The 17269-nt window shown below is 46.4% G+C and overlaps 1 protein-coding gene across 1 annotated transcript; it reads right to left on the bottom strand.

The window, feature by feature from the left end:
* Nucleotides 1–14678: 14678 nt before the first annotated feature.
* On the bottom strand, nucleotides 14679–16778 carry LOC308325357 (ATP-dependent RNA helicase DDX3X-like; the record flags this gene model as incomplete). The annotated part of the gene is made up of 1 exon (XM_080777841.1): nucleotides 14679–16778. The coding sequence occupies one exon, from the start codon at nucleotides 16776–16778 to the stop codon at nucleotides 14679–14681; it is 2100 nt and encodes a 699-aa protein (XP_080633967.1).
* Nucleotides 16779–17269: the final 491 nt, after the last annotated feature.

Raw genomic sequence — 17269 nt, 5'->3', positions numbered from 1 at the left:
TGGCGCTCCTTGGACTCGTGCTTTGACTCCTTGCCGTGGCGCTCCTTGCCCTCGCGCTTGGACTCGCCGTGGGACTTGCTCTTGGATTCGGCTGAAAGGACAGGGGGGAAAAGGGGACAGATGATGTCATCACATTTTATACCAGCTTTTGTTTCTTATATCAGGAGTGAGCAACTTTGACAATGGAGAGGGCCACTATAAACGAATCCAGGAAAGGGTCTCATGGTCACAGCTTACGTATTTCCTGTAGGCGGACTCGACCTCTTCTACTATAGTGAACGGCAGAGTGACTGATGTTAGTCTGCCTCAAACGTTACTCTTTTACCTGCTTTTTACTAACACTAACATTATAAAGATGCTCCAGAACATCGGGATGAACCTGTGTAGTTTATGGCTGCTCCAACAGTAGTGGCAATAGTCCAGTACAATATATATATATAAAATATATTAATATTACCAAAAGTAAACGCTACGTATACAATTAGATACTATTCCTACAAAATAAACTCACAATGAGCAAGTGCAGTTCTGCAGCTTTGAGTCACTGCATTACCAACAACTAACCACTGGGTGTCACTCTCTACCAACTCTGGTAGATAGAGGAGAATATGGGAGACTCTGCCAAATGAATTGGTGGGCAACAGCTGTTGACAGATATTGTCACCGATTGGTTTTCACATTTATATTGTGTGCTCTAGTGAAAAAGGCTCATGTGAGTGCGCATGGTTGGTAATCAGCATGATTGTGTTACATTTTCTACCATACCATTTTCTCTCCTATTGTCACCAAATAAGTAATGTGCATATTGTACAATGCCAATGGTGTCGCACAGTGAGAATCTACAAGCTCACACAACACGGCTACTACAAGGCATGAGACACTGACGCGCAACAACAACATATAAATCAGACCAATAGGCCATACTGTACAGACACATGCTCCTGGACTCTGGAGATTTCATCAACAGGAAGCCAACATAAGCAGAGAAGCGCGTCTCATCTGTGACCTTTCGTTCAAGGTCCAATAAAGATATAGATTGTGCCGTGCACCAATAACAAATTCATGTGCATGATGGATTTTAATGCCTGACCCGTATGTGGCCTGCCATGTAGGCTACCATTTACAGAGGTCCCTTGACGTGGCCATGTGTCACACATGCCACTTGAGTGTGTGTGAGTGCACGCAGGAACAAATAATATGCTCAGTGTTCATTTTACTCTAAGTGTAAATGGACCCATTTGATCCATTTTCTACTATCAGTAGAGTTAAATGAACACACTGGTTTACTGTGTGTGTGTGTGTGTGTGTGTGTGTGTGTGTGTGTGTGTGTGTGTGTGTGTGTGTGTGTGTGTGTGGTGGGGCAGAGAGAGAGAGAGAGAGAGAGAGAGAGAGAGAGAGAGAGTAGTCTAGTGATTAACCAATTGGTAAAGTGGGTCATGCTAGCTGATTCTGCCTCCACTGTCTCAGTAAATGAGGTAAACACCATTAACCTCATAGGCTACACCAGTGGTTCTCAACCAGTGGTCCTTGAGGGGGTTCCAGGTGGTCCCCAGTTATAATGACATGCAGAGTTGGTAACCAAATATACCCTTTAATTCCTTGTGCTTATTGTGTTTAATTGTCTAGTCAAAGAAGTTATTAGATTTGCACGAGTGAGGCTGTGTTGGAGCTACTGGACACAAAACAACCCTGCCTCTGTATCAAATATAAATAGGCTATATTTCAAGGTAGCAACGTATGTTGCTCTTCCATGGCCATGGGCCATAGTGTAAATCACTGGCCATAATGTAAATTTTTCAGCAAGTGTAATTACGACGGCATCAAGGCCCGCCAAAACACATTTCAGTCGACTACATCAACCGTAGATTCAATCGACTAAAATCTTATGATATTTAGTCGACTAAAACTAGACTATAACACTAAAACATTCCAGGCGACTAAAATGTGACTAAAACGAAATGAAGTTTCATTCCAAAGACTATGTATTGTATTGTTAAGTTTGGAACAAAAGTTTTTCTTTGTTGATTGAGTAACGGTAACATTTTTTGACATGTTCATATGGGTTATTATCAACATATTTCTCAGTTCTGTTAGAAAAACCGCATGGGGATTTTGAATTATATCAGATCGTATGTACTCACAGACCTTATTGAATGCCATTGCTTCTATTTCTGAGTACTCGTTACTTTGTCCTGCATCAGAAGTTTGGGAAGACTTGGTCTGATCTGTTTTGGTGTACAATCGATAACATGTTCTGTGAAAGTGCACCTCGGCACCTATCGCATTACGGCTTAAGACAGCAATGACTCTACTGTCCATTTTAGAAACAGCAGCCTTGCGTAATGCACAGTCCGCTTCCTCTGTGACACATTTTATTAAAGGTTCCCGTGTTTTTGTGCCTTTGATATATTTCTGTACTTTTTCCACATACAATACATACTTTCTCATAAACAGTTGAGCTTGACCCTGGTTGTCTAATTGATCGTCGTATTTTAACTTCATCATTGGATGATGTTGCATTTTCGCTGGATTGTCGCTGCACAATGGTGTCTAAATCTCTTTTCATTGTGAAAATTTTCCTGCACTTAATAGCATGATATTGTATTTTGGGGATTTCATTTGGAGGCAAGTTATGTGCAATATCCACGAGGGGCTGAAATTCACGGATCTGGGCGGCTTGTAATAACGTAGCCCATGAATTTAAGTCCCTCGGTTATACTAATGGGGCCATTGGAGAATCCAAAGAACTGTGTACAACACAGTCAGTGGACTCCTGCCTATTGATTACTGGTCTCTGATCTGGTTCCATGCTTGCTTGCTAATGCTTGCTTGCTAATGCTTGCTTGCTTGCTTGCTTGCTTGCTTGCTTGCTTGCTTGCTGACTGGCTTGCTCACTGCTCTGTCTGAGTGGAGAAACAAATCTGAGCTCCAGTCAAACTGGGGCTTAAATAGGGCTGGCTTGATTGTAGTATGATTGTCTCCAGGTGGTGTCCACCTGCCAGGCAGGAGGCTCAGTCAGACACGCCCACTCCCAGAACTAGGTCAGACTGTGAGATTCTCAAGAAACATCTAACATAAATTACTATCAGTGAAATGAAAGATATTAATGATATTTTTTACATGTGAACAGTAACTTGTAACTTTCTGCAGGGTAATTTCCCAGGGGTGGGGGATCATTCTATGCCATACTTACTTACCTACTTTTTGTTTAATAATTGTTATATTTCAACATCAGGGAGTCTTTTGGGTACACTGTAATATTGCTAAATGCAAGTCTCTAAGTCTAAATGTAATATGGTGGGAAATATAGCCCATTTTGTGACCAAAGGAAAAAACTATAGTATGTTTGACCTGCTTTCATACATATTTTGAATCTTCTATCTTATTTTGAAGTCCACCGACCGGGAATAGTGTTTATAGCTGTCTAGTTATATATCTTGAGTTGTGTTTATAGCAGTCTCCTCACTCAAATGTGCACTTGCAGTTTGGGCAACTCGAAAGCAAACTCCACATGCCCTATGGCAGGTAAATTGTATTTACCAGGTAAATTGTATTTACCTGCCATAGTGTCAACCCCTTACCCCTGTGTCGGATCGGTGGTTAGACTGGCACATTCGCCGATACCGATATGACCCGATATGACCAAATAAGGGCCGATCCGATACATTTCGGATACCGATACAGACATCTCTAAAAGTAATTCAGTTATCTGGCATGACTGCCAGGCAGGGCTTCATGTCTTATTCCTTTACATCGGGGCATTAAACCTTCAAAATACATCGCCTCACCAGAGCTTTTTCATCGGAAGGAAAATAATGCTTGCATTATGCATGAGAATTGAAGCATTAATGCATGACTGATGGTTAACAGTATTTGCACCATGCTCCCCCATATCACAGTGGGGGGGGAAAGACAAAAATAAATTTGTTTTTATTTATTATTCTTAAATTCATAAGTTATTCAGGGTTGTCTGCAGGTTACATATTTGAATTTGTTTTGACAGGGTTTTGTGTGGAGGCATCTTTAAACACGATGTTTACGTATTTTAAAGCAATGCTGTCTGGCGGCCTAATGCTTTATAGCCTCTAATCCTTCAGATTAATTCATAATGACCTGATCAGAGTCGGTTTGGCCAGAGTTACGCAAACTGCGTTCACTTCATGGGGCTTCAGTTCAATGGTGGCTCTCCTACTGTACATAGACTTCTATTGAGCATGCAGGGGACAACCAACTGGGACAAGTCCTGGACCGGGAAGTATAGGCAGAAATGCATTGGACTCAGGGCAACAGCCCAGCTTTAATGATCTTAAATCCCTTTAGTTTAGATTGTTTTGTAGTAATAGTACAACATAAACATTACAGAGACCTTAGTGGTCAGTTGTCATGTTGCACACATGCTTCAAATAGCTCTTGTTTGCGCCGCCCTCATTGAAAACAATGTATTTCCAACTCCAGCTTGGCTCAGTTCAGGGCTGCATGAACAGCGCTCGAGCGCGGTTTCTGCCCCCTCAGTGTCGTAACTCTTCTATTAGATGGCTCTGGCAAGGCCTATACAGTATAGGGCAAACTACAGGGAAGTCTGCAGAGACACTACAAACGTCGCCAGGTAAATACTGCGTGATTCATGCAGGACACGCAGTTTTCTGAAATACCTATGTTTGTATGTCAGTGGTGCTCAATATTTCATGTCAAGGACCCCAAATATTATATGTAATTGGCCTCCGACCCGCATCTGAAAATATGTCGTTCCACTTCCAGGGACCCCCCTGTAAAAAAGTTTGCTATGAAAGAATATATATTCCAACATTTTCATTTTTCAAAAATAGCAGATCTACAAGCTAGTGCCGCGCAGAGCTGCTCTGTGAAACACAGTGACTCCCATTGAAAATGAATTGCGAGCTGCTCTGCCCGATTTGCTGTGTATACGGGGCCTAAAGAGACAGGATAGACATCAGTGTTGTTTTTGGCAGCACATTTTGATTTTAGTTTTAGTCATAGTCTCTTGAATATAGTTTTCATTTAGTTTTAGTCACATTTTAGTCACCTGGAATGTTTTAGAGTTAGTCTAGTTTTAGTCGACTAAATATGATAAGATTTTAGTCGACTGAATCTACAGACAGTTGATTTAATCGAACAAAATGTATTTTGGCGGACCTTGATGCCGGCTATTTTCAGCATGCAACTAATTGTAAAATTACTTATACTGGATCTCTTGTCCACTAGTCCCTTCCTAACATTTTAGTCTACTTTCTATCTGTTGACGAAATTGTCAGTATATTTAGTCATAGTTTTAGTCATCATAGCTTAGTTTCCATTTAGTTTCCATTTAGTTTTCGTCAGTGAAAAAAGATATAGTCGACGAACATTTTTCGTCTTGGTTTTAGTCGACGAAATCAACACTGATAGACATGAGAGACAGTTGGGATTCAGAACCTGCATGGTGCTATCGCGCTCACAAGGAGCATAATACTGCATGTATGGTCTGTGTACACAACTGGCCACCCTTTCCTTTAACCCATTCTGACCTGAGATCAGATTCATACGAGGTTTCCACTGGACACACACTGGTCTGATTAACCCATTCTGACCTGAGATCAGATTCTAAAAATGTCAGTCGCTCTTCGATTTTGAGCTTGTAGATCTGCTATTTTTCAATAGCTAAAGCATAACATGATGCTAACACCAAAATGGGTGCCCGGTCAGAATGGGTTAACACTAGCATGTCTGAGAGGTCATTTTGACATTTTTCATTTTATTTTGCCCATGAAGCATTCAGAAGGTTCCCCTTCCATGACCATCCTCATCCATCACCATTCTATCGTCTCAGAAATGTTTGACATCTGAAACATTTTCTAAATATGAATATAATAGGTATTGTAATTTCTGCACGCTTGCACCTGTGTGATTGGAAATACGTTGCATCTATGTGATTGGGGCTGTTTTTGCATGCACATACGGTACATTCCACTCCAGAGTTCAATTGACTTAAAGTTGTTCATTGTTTTATCATTTAATCATGTAATTCTACACTGTATGATGCATGCTATTCATTGTATTATTAAAAAATGAATAAAATATTTTATCGGAAATGACTGTTTTGCCTTTGCATTGTAGATGATAGAGTGGCTCGAGTCATTTTAGCTGATTGCACCTCATCAGATGTGATGCATTGCATCTCCCACCATAACAACCATAGACCAATCAAAGCAACTGGTTTATGTCAAGTACAACTGTGGCAAGAATCATGTGCATCCATTGGCTGTTCAACCTTAAAGAGCAAGGAGCTAATAGGCTAAAAAGCAATGTGGCTCATCTTAGCTGATCAGGTGGCTCATTTTACATGAAAACGCAAAATAAAATAAAAAGATGTGACAGCTTATGTTTCAAAAGCTGTAGGGCCTAAACTATTCTTTTTTATTATATAAATTTAACCCAAACGTATAAAAAAAGAGCCAATGTTGATCATATAAACCCAGTTCAGTGTCATGCATCGCTTTTTCTTATAGTTTCCCAGGCTAATTACCAAAAAGCGGACCAAATTAGCTGACATCACCCTAATTTGGGGAGCCCCCTATAGGGCGAGCCCTGATCTATTGAATGTGAAGTAGGGGGGGGATGGGATGGGATGGGATGGGGGGGGGTAACTCACTCTCTCCGGGCTCCTTGGACTTCCTGCCACTGGTGTTCTTCTTCAGCATGTGGCGGCCGGCGGTGAACAGGTTAGTGAGCTCGTCCAGAGGGCTGGTGGGCGTCCGCGAGCGCCCCGTGGACACGTTCTGCATGGAGCCGTGGAGCCTCCCTCCCCCCACGCCGCCGCCGCCGTCCTGCGCAGGCGGCGAGCCTTTCCCGTGAGGCGTGGCCGACGCGCTCCGCGGCATGCCGCCGCCGGGCGGAGCGTCGAAGGCCGCCGACGTCCGCATGAGGCTGAGCGGCGTCAGGCAGCGGCCCATGCTCACCGGGGACGGACACGCCGAGTGGCTGCGCTGATAGGAGGAGGAGGAGGAGGAGGAGGAGGACTTGTAGAGGGTGCAGGGCAGGGGAGGCGCCGAGGACCGCCCCGACGCCGTGAGGGTCGGCGTGGCCGTGAGCTCTCGGCGGAGGCGGGAGGCCGAGGAGGAGGAGGAGGAGGACGACGGCGGCTGCTGCGACGGCTCGGTGCAGGCGGAGGAGGAGGAGGAGGAGGTCGGGGACTTGCCGTACAGCGAGGGCTCGCCGCCGCTCTCCAGCGCCGGCAGCTTGTTGGCCACGTCCAGCGGCGTGAGCGGGGACTCGTCCGAGTTGGGCGAGCACTGCGCCGGCGCCGGCGGGAACACCAGCAGCGGCGGCCGGTGCGTGAGCAGGTTGGGGAACGGCGCCGGGATGTCGCAGAGCGGGATGCTCCGGGGCGTGGAGCAGCGGCTGCCCAGCGGCGTCTCGCCGGCGGGGTCGTAGGGCGCCGGGGTGGGGCACGCCGAGCGGCAGCCCACCGGGTCGCTGCGGTACTCCATGTCGTCCAGCGCCGGGTACTTCATCTCCTCGTACACGGACTCCCCGCCGCCGCCGTAGCCCCCCTCCTCGTAACTCGGCCGGGAGGAGGCGGAGGAGCCGCCGCCGCCGCCCGCGTCGATGCCGCCCATCTCGATGTAGACGGGCTCGTCCTCGCAGTCGGGGCTCGCCGTGTCGTCGCTGGTCGACGGCGAGACGCGGCGCTCGCCGCAGGGCGAGGTGCAGCAGGGGTGGTGCAGGGCTCCGCCTCCGGGTCTGCTGGAGGAGGAGGAGCAGCCGTGGTGCGTCTTGATGTAGGACTCGTCGAAGGAGACGCTGAGCTGGGTGTTGGGGTTCCTCTTGGGCTTGGGGGGCGGCACCCTAGCGCGGCAGTCCTCGCTGCATCCGTGAGCTGCATTGGATGGAAGTGACAATGGGGCCATTAGCACAACATGTTAATGAACACCATTCCCTATATATGTATATATCCCGGAACTCCTGCAGACATCCGCGATATACAGTATAAGCATTATACACAAGACAGGTCACTTCCATCCCCGGATGTGATAGTGTGGTATCTTAGGGAACCACAATTCACATTAATATAGCATAAACTAGAAAAAAGTGCCCTTCTGGGCAGGGGTGTGTGTGGTGTTTGGCAAAATGTTTAGGAGAAATATAAACATGTATTGTGTGTGTGTGTGTGTGTGTGTGTGTGTGTGTGTGTGTGTGTGTGTGTGTCACAAACTGGCCTGTTGTAGCGCCACCATGACGCTGATTTGAAAACTGTCAAGTGGCATTTCTTCCTCAGCCTAGTGGGATATGCATGCACAGTTTCACCACAATCTGAGTCTTACTCATTCATATTAGTGTCCCTTTCACTTAGCTGTTAGCTGTATCTGCTAATCCAGGGCGCTCTCCGTGGATGGATATACTAAACGCTTCAACTCTGACTTCTCAGCACCCCATTGCTCCTCTTTTGAAGGAATCCCGGGAATTATTGTGTTAATCAAATCTCATAATCTCGTGATTGGCACCGTTGGATACAATAGCTATTCACGAGATAAGCTCGTAATTATGGCACAGCTAACTGATGCTGTGTATGATGGCTTGGTTCTCGTTTTTAAATTTCAAAGATCCAACTCTGAGAGTATATCAATGGAACCAAAATGGACCCTTACCCGTAAGTAAGGGTCCATTTGCTCCGGGTCCATTAATCAGAGTTGCAGACCTGTAAGGGTCCTTTTGGAACCCCCTCAAGGACCCCATTTAGACGACCACAGGTTTGAATATTTCCTGACAAATGAATCCTTACTGCATGATGTGTTGTTTTTGGCGTCACATTTTGATTTTAGTTTTAGTCATAGTCTTTTGAATAGTTTTCATTTAGTTTAGTTCATTTTATTTTAGTCACCCGGAATGTTTTAGTGTTAGTCTAGTTTTAGTCTAAATCGGGACTAAATGTAATTTTAGTCGACTAATTCTACAGTTGATTTAGTCGACTAAAATGTATTTGTGCGGGCCTTGATGCCGTCGTAATGGCTGATTTTAAACTCGCGCTGCGACGCGTTGTGAGCTTGTAGATCAGCTATTTTCAGCATGCAACCAAGTGTAAAATAACTCATACTGGATCTCTTGTCCACTTGTCCCTTCCTAACATTTTAGTCTAGTTTTTGTATTTGTTGACGAAATTGTCAATAGCCTATATTTAGTCTTAGTTTTAGTCATCATATATAGCTTAGTTTTCATTTAGTTTCCATTCAGTTTTCCTCAGTGAAAAAGGGTAGTCGACAAAAGCAACACTGATGCATAACGATGATGTGATATGATTGACACATGATGAAGAAACCACGTATACTGTACATTATATCTCTGCTGCTGCCGCACCGCCACATAACACGCCTCCCCCGTCATGACATAACGCAGATAAATGGTCGACGCACGTCAACGTTTACACACACAACTGCCACAACTGTGCGTGTATTATGTGTGTTCAGGTCAGATGTAGGTCAATGTGTGAAGCCTATACTGTAGCTTATCCCATTCTGACCTGAGATCAGATTCATACGAGGTTTTCCACTGGACACACACTGGTCTGATGAACCCATTCTGACCTGAGATCAGATTCTAAAAATGTCAGTCGTTCTTCGATTTTTCAAAAATAGCAGACCTACAAGCTCGTAGCGCGCCACTCGGTGGCGCGCTACGAGCTTGTAGATCTGCTGTTTTTCAATAGCCAAAGCATAACATGATGCTATAACACCGAAATGGGTTCCCGTTCAGAATGGGTTATGAGAGCAATATCTTGAATCAGATATGGGCATATAGTTGAGGCATATGCATGTTTCTAGGTCACTCGCTGTACTGTATATTGTCTTTGTCGCGGGGAAACCTCATATTATGTCCAAAACGGTTATACTTTCCAGTGAAAAAATTGCAACCGGCGGATTGACAAGCTCAGAACGCGTCACATCGCACCGCACCACACCACACTTCGAGCTCATGGATCTGCTGGGTGTAACCAAATGGACCCCTTTTAGATCTTTAACTCGTAGAAAATGAAACCAAGCGGAACAGTTAAAATAATCGTTAAAAAACATCTGCATTTCTTAATTCACAACAAGTCTACAGACAATATGTTGTATTTCGATTTACGTTTAGCCGTTATCTCTCCTAATGGTACAACCACATCGTTACAGCATGGAATCGTGTGTATCCATCCAACAACAAAATAATATTATTTCATTTTGGGTCGGAGAGAGGCTTCAAAATGTCATCAAATGGTGCGTTTCCCTCCCTCCCTCCCGTGGCTCAAAATGCTGAATAAATAATGGAACTTTTGACATGAAAAGGGTTGAAAACCACTGAAGTAGAGCGTTCATTTTACGAAAAAACTCAAGTTAGAATGTGGAGATATGAGGTTCTCTGCCTGCCTGAGTGACAGCAGCAACTCTATACAGTACGTCAGTGTATATACGGTAGCAGTAACACGTGTACGCGAGTACAGTAAGTGGGTCACGGCAGCAGCAGGGTGCTTCTTTCTGATAGCGGTGACGTAGCATTGCCGTGTGAATCTCTTTAGCCCATTCAGAACGGCAATCCCCCCCCTTTTGGTGTTTTAAGCATTTTTGTTATAGGCCTACTGTATGCTTTATAGCTGTTGAAAAAATAGCAGATCTACAAGCACGTGGCGCTGCACTTGGTGCCGCGCTACGAGCGTGTAGATCTGCTATTTTTTGGGGAAATCGTGAAAAATGTGGAGCAAATCTTTGAATGTATATTCTTTCACGGCGAATGTTTTTAACTCAACTCTTGGTGTCGGGGGGGGGGGGGGTCCCTGGAACAACATATTTTCAGATGGGGGTCGGCGGCCAATTACGTATAATTATGTTTAGGGGTCCTTGACATGAAAATGTTTGAGAACGACTGACATAGAAACATGGGTTTTTCAGGAAACTGTCAGGATTTAGAAGACATGTGTAGAATCGTCCTCAGGTCTAAATGGGTTAGACATGGTGCAGGGAAGCCACGCTTACACACTATAGTATTCCTGAAGGCTATAGCACTGTTCTGAACAGCATGCATTCTTACACACTATAGTATTAGTGAGCGCTGTTCTGAACACCATACATTCTTACACACTATAGTATTAGTGAGCGCTGTTCTGAACACCATACATTCTTACACACTATAGTATTAGTGAGCGCTGTTCTGAACACCATACATTCTTACACACTATAGTATTAGTGAGCGCTGTTCTGAACACCATACATTCTTACACACTATATTAGTAGTTAGCTGCTGTTCTGAACACCATACATTCTTATACACTATATTAGTAGTTAGCGCTGTTCTGAACAGCATGCATTCTTATACACTATATTAGTACTGTAGTTAGCGCTGTTCTGAACAGCATGCATTCCCATTTGGCGATGATATAAGCCTACGCAGGCACACTTCTATACGCTACAGCAGTGGTTCTTGCGGGGGTGAGAGGGGATCCCCAAATGAGTTATTTACAGTATTTTGTGATGGGAGATGAATCGGCAAACACAATTCTGTTCATTAACCTGCATCTTCCCGATTATTAATTAATCGGTCTGATTGTCTTTAGAGATAAACAAGCCCAAATTAACAGCTTGAACAGATCTACAAGCTCACAATATTAAATACAAGGTATTAAAGTTCAATCTGGCTTGCCTATAAGTCTGCAGTGCAGACCCTGCATGTATTTTTCAGAATGGCCAAAATTATCATAACTTTTTAAGACAGAATGAGATCTTATCGACAACCGTAATGTCGGTTATCGGCCATAACAGCAATTCATTATTATCGGAAAATATATCCGATATGTAAATAAAGGAATCATTTTGGACATTTTTAACTGGCACAAAATCTTTTCAAATAACAGACAATTAAGACACAAAAATAACCACCAATCTTGCAGGATCCTTCATGAAAATGTTTGAGAACCACTTTCACTATATACAGTATAGTACCATGGCTGTATCTTATATGTGCGGTATTTCTAGGTCAGCCGACCAAGGAGGTCTTCCGGTAAGCACTGTCCCTGTTTCCTGATGATGATGATGATGGGGGGGTGGGGGGGGGTCGGATGTGTGTGTATGTGTGTGTGTGTGTGTGTGTGTGTGTGTGTGTGTGTGTGTGTGGGGGGGGGTAAAGTGTAGTTAACCCATTTAGGACTAAGGCCCATTCTAAAACATGTCTTCTGAAGAAACAGCTTTCTGAAAAACGTTTCTCATGTCAGTGGTGCTCAACCTATTTCATGTCAAGGACCCCCAGAATTATTGTGTATTTGGCCGCCGACCCCTACCTGAAAATATGTAGTTCCAGGGACCCCCCCCCCCCGCCCCCCCAGAAGCAAATGTTTGAGTTAAAAACGTTCGCTCTGAAAGAATATATTCAAAGATTTGCGCCACATGTTCACGATTTCGGATTTTAGATACAAGCTCTTGTAGATCTGATAGCTATAAAAGTACAACATACATCCTTAAAACACCAAAAAGGGGTTAATCCTCCCGTCCTGAACGGGTTAAGAGCCGGACCGTGTCTAAAAAATCTTCAAACTGCAGATTTTACACCTTTTAATAATTCAGATGCCAGATGGTACTGTACAGACAGACGCATGCACGGTTTCCCGGCAGCGTATGACTCACCAACGTCACGACACATCCACTACTACACACACACACACACACACACACACACACACGCACGCGCACACACACACGCGTGCGTACACACACACACGACACACGCACAGGCAGGGAGCACAACATGCCCACACACACATTACACACTAAGGCCAAACTGGGGCACACTAATGCACACGTTTCCAGTATTATGCCATCTCGGTGGGTCTAACGGGAAGAAAGCAGTCTTTGCAGAAAGACAGCCTTGTTGGTCTGTCCTCAGTCCTCACACACACACACACACACACACACACACTACAGAACCACTAACCTCGATCAGATACGGTAACAAGGTGATGGTGGAAAGTAACCAAGTATACATTTACTCAAGTCCTTACTGTACATGTACATTTTGTATTATGGAACCACAATTCACATTAATATAGCATAAATAATTGTTTTAAACTAAAGTGTAAACCTGAGTCTCTTGTCTCACCTCATGAGTGAGAGGCCACAGGACATGTCAGACGCATATAGGCACCAACAGCTTGCATTCTATGGTTAAACTATAGCTACTATTGATCTCTTGCTGATGGTAGCAAATGCTCTGAGTTCCTGCTGTGCTTACTGTGACCACACCATATATGGAGATATGTTAACTTTGACCATTATTTTGGTCTGGGTGTCAATTGACTGTCTGTTTGAGCCATTCCTTGTGTATTGGGCTTCTTTATAAACTCGCCAGAACTATCTGTATGTGTGTGTTAGGGCCTCACAACACCGTCTGCGAACGCCGCGCACGTCAAAACAGCCGCCTCTTCTTTAATGTCATCATGGCTTTTCACAAGAAACAAGAACAACATATAGATAGCATGGGGAGCCTATCATAGGGAGGAAAAGATTGGGTAAAAACGTGCATATTATTTAAAAAAAATCTCTAAAAAGAATCACACCTGTGTGAAGTGAGGGGCGCTCTTATCATCATCATCTCATTCCTGGCCAATCACAATTTGCTTCCTCACCTTTCTTTGTCTTCAATGTTTGTGTTTACGCAAACACTGAAATCTGGCCATTCTTTGTCAATGGCATTCAATGTTTGTGTTAAGACAATGTTTGTTTTTACACAAGCCCTCAAAGCTGGACATAGGAGGGTCAAAAATGGAGCTGTGAACTTCTCCTTTGGTCCACCCATTCCTGGGACGTGTGGGAATGGTTCGTCCAGTGATGAAGGAAAAAAAATCTGTTGTGCGTGTATGGGATTTTTCTCTATCACACTATCACTAAACATGGGTGAAATGTACCCATGCCTGCCTGAAGGAAAGGGATGTGGGCAGGGAAACAAACCTAACTCCAATGATGTCACTGAGCATCATGAAGGTACTGAAAGACCCACACACCACGGACATCAGCAAAATTATGAAAATTACAAAAATGTAATCATCCGGGTGAAAATCACCCGTGTTTAGTGTTCTAGGGTTAACAAAAAAAGGAACTGGAGTGTTAAAAAATGTGTCATCTATATATTTCTTTTATTACTTTTATACTTTTTGGTATATCGCATTTTTTTGTATTTTACTTTATGATTGGTGCATTCATGTGTAGGTACAACGCATCCGCCTAAATGCGTCATTCTTTTCTCTCTGAAAAAAAAATGTTACTTTTGTATTTTTTGTATTCTTTTATGATCAATGTAACATATACCAGCAAGCACGGACGGTCAGGACCTGGACGAATTAGTGACGTCTCGATTGGGGCCAGTTCAAGTCAAACCAAGACTAGTCAGATCTGGCCCAGAATAAGCTATATTATTTCAACTGGCGAAGAGGTCCTGAAAATTACGTAAAGATCATCCCCATATGGGCTGTGATCTGGCCTAAACATCTTGAACGTCGCCGAAGCCGGAGGACGTCATCGTAGCGACGCCATTTGGCTTGTTGGGTATGGTAAAACAAGGATTGTTATCTTTTTAATTTTTAATTTTAAGATATGACTGTCTGGAATGGAGAGAGCGATCCACGCCGGCGTTATGTGGTTTCCATGGGGTTGGCATAGCGATGGCGACTAGTTGCCGTTGCCCCACCAGTCCGTACTTCCAGAGTGGCTGTAGTTTCCACCACCGTAGCCATCATGACTGCCGTAGTTGCCACCACCACCAAAGCCACGGCTTCCTCCATGTCCACTGGTGCTACGCCCGCCACGCCCACTACCGCCACCACCTCCAGACGTCTGGCGGTAGTCCCTGGCCCCGAAACCACCGCCGGAGGACCTCTTGGAGCGCCCGCGGGCGCTGCTGCTGCACTTATGCTGGTGCTCGTAGGCCATGGTCTCCAGGAACTGGGGAACATCCTGCTTGGCCTCCACCAGGATGTCCAGCAGGTCTTTGGTGATGTTGCTGTTCTTCTCGTTGAAGAGCGACGTGGCCTGGCCCAGGTTGCCCACGCGGCCCGTGCGGCCGATGCGGTGGACGTACTCCTCGATGTCGTTGGGCAGGTCGAAGTTGATGACGTGCTTCACGTTGGAGATGTCCAGGCCTCTGGCGGCCACGGCCGTGGCCACCAGGATGGGGCAGCGTCCGGAGCGGAACTCGGCGAGCGCCGCCTCTCTGTCCCTCTGGGAGCGGTCTCCGTGGATGCTGGTGCAGTTGTAGCCCGCTTTGTAGAGGAAGTCCTCCAGGGAGTCGGCGCCCTTCTTGGTCTCCACGAACACCAGCGTCAGGGAGTCTTTCCCCGTGGCGTTCAGAAGGTCCAAAAGGTAGGACCTCTTGTCATTGTCCCTCACGTACTCCACCTTCTGGGTGATGTTCTCAGAGGTGGAGCCGACGCGGCCCACAGCCAGGAAAATGTAGTCCTCGAGGAAGTCGCGCGCCAAGCTCTGGATCTCTTTGGGGAAGGTGGCGCTGAACATCATGGTCTGGCGAGTGCCCTTGCGTGGCATCGTGTCCTGCTCCACGATACGTCTGATCTGGGGCTCGAAGCCCATGTCCAGCATGCGGTCGGCCTCGTCCAGCACGAGGTAGTTGCAGTAATCCAGACCGATCCTGCCTCTCTCCATCATGTCCAGCAGACGCCCGGGTGTGGCCACCAGGAGGTGGCAGCCCCTCTCCAGCTCTCTGATCTGTTGGCCAACATCGGTGCCGCCGTACAGCACGCAGGGACGCACCTTGGAGCGGTAGGCAAACTTCCTCGCCTCATCGTAGATCTGCATGGCCAGCTCTCTGGTGGGAGCCAGGACCAGGGCCAGGGGGTATTGCTTGCGGCGTCCGTACTTTCCGTGCTCATGACCGGTGTTCTTTGTGGCCTGCAGGGCAGCTCCGGGCCCGTCCGTGTACATCAGACTCAGCACTGGCAGCAGGAATGCGGCGGTCTTACCGGAGCCAGTCTGGGCACACGCCATCAGGTCCCTCTTCTGCTTGATGATGGGGATGGCGTGCTTCTGGACTGGAGTGGGCAGAGTGTACTTTGTCAGATTGATGTTGCCCATGACGATCTCACCCATGTCCAAGTCGTTGAAGCTCTCTATGTGCGGCGGGCAGTCGTTTCCGGTGGCATTCACGGGAATGTCGTCGTATTTCTCAAAGTTGATGCCCGTGTTGCTCCCGGAGAACAGCTCGTTTTCCACACGCTTGTTGGCCGGAGTGGGTTTGGACCAATCCTCGTCGTCTCTGGATTCCTCCTGCCAGCGCCGGCTTCCTCCTCCACCGCCACCACCGCCACCGAAGCCCCCCACGCGCTGGAAACTTCCTCTGTTACCCGCCCCTCGGTCGCCGAAGACGGCAGACTGGCCCCTATCGCTGCGTCCCGCAAAGCCGCCGCTACGGTCGGCATCCCTGGGAGCTCCTCCCCATGCGCCGCCACCGCCTCCTTCTTTGCCGCCGAAACCTCCTCCGCCGTACCCCCTGTTATCGTTGCGAAGGGGTGGTGGTCCGCCACGCCCTCCGGCGGCGTCAGTGCCGCGGCCGTCGTGGTTCCCGTTCGCGGATCCGTTGCCGCGTCCGCCGCCGTCATTTCTGGAGGCGTCGTTGTTCCTCAAGTGAGGCGGAATGTAGTGCCTGCCAGTGCCTCCTCCTCCTCCTCCACCCTGTCCGTCCACAGCGGAGGTACGGTCTAGGACAGCGCGCTGCTGCTCTACACCGTGTGAATTATCCACGACCACATGACTCATAACTAAAGACAAGGGATTTCTTCTCTACTAAACTGTCCTTTGGGGTATCCTTTGCGTGGAGCTGTCGAGCTGATTCGACCTTCTGGCTGTCTTGACCGCGGTGGAACGAAAGACTGAGCGCTCGGTGCAACGCGTTGCCCATATATGTGCACGCTGACACGCCCGTATATGGAGTTCCCTGATGTCGTCAGCATGGCCGAATATGAGCATGCCCCCGTTTGTGCCCATATGTGGAGATAACTGATGCACAACACACTCCATATTTGGGCGTTTCGCTGCATTGGGAACTCCTTTTATGGTTATTGGCTGACATGAGCGTGAGGTCAGAGGTTACCGCCCACCTGCCGGCCCCCTGAAGCCAGTTTTAACATAGGATTATTAGAGAATACCGGTATGCATTAACTGCTGTATCAGCTTCAATTTGATATATATTTCCACTTACAAATTATGTTATCTGCTCAAATGTGGTCTCATCTCCATAATAAAGTTTC

Source organism: Protomyctophum bolini (assembly GCF_963924005.1).
Source record: "Protomyctophum bolini genome assembly, chromosome: 12".
Taxonomy (NCBI): domain Eukaryota; kingdom Metazoa; phylum Chordata; class Actinopteri; order Myctophiformes; family Myctophidae; genus Protomyctophum; species Protomyctophum bolini.
This window is presented reverse-complemented; position numbering and strand designations above follow the sequence as displayed.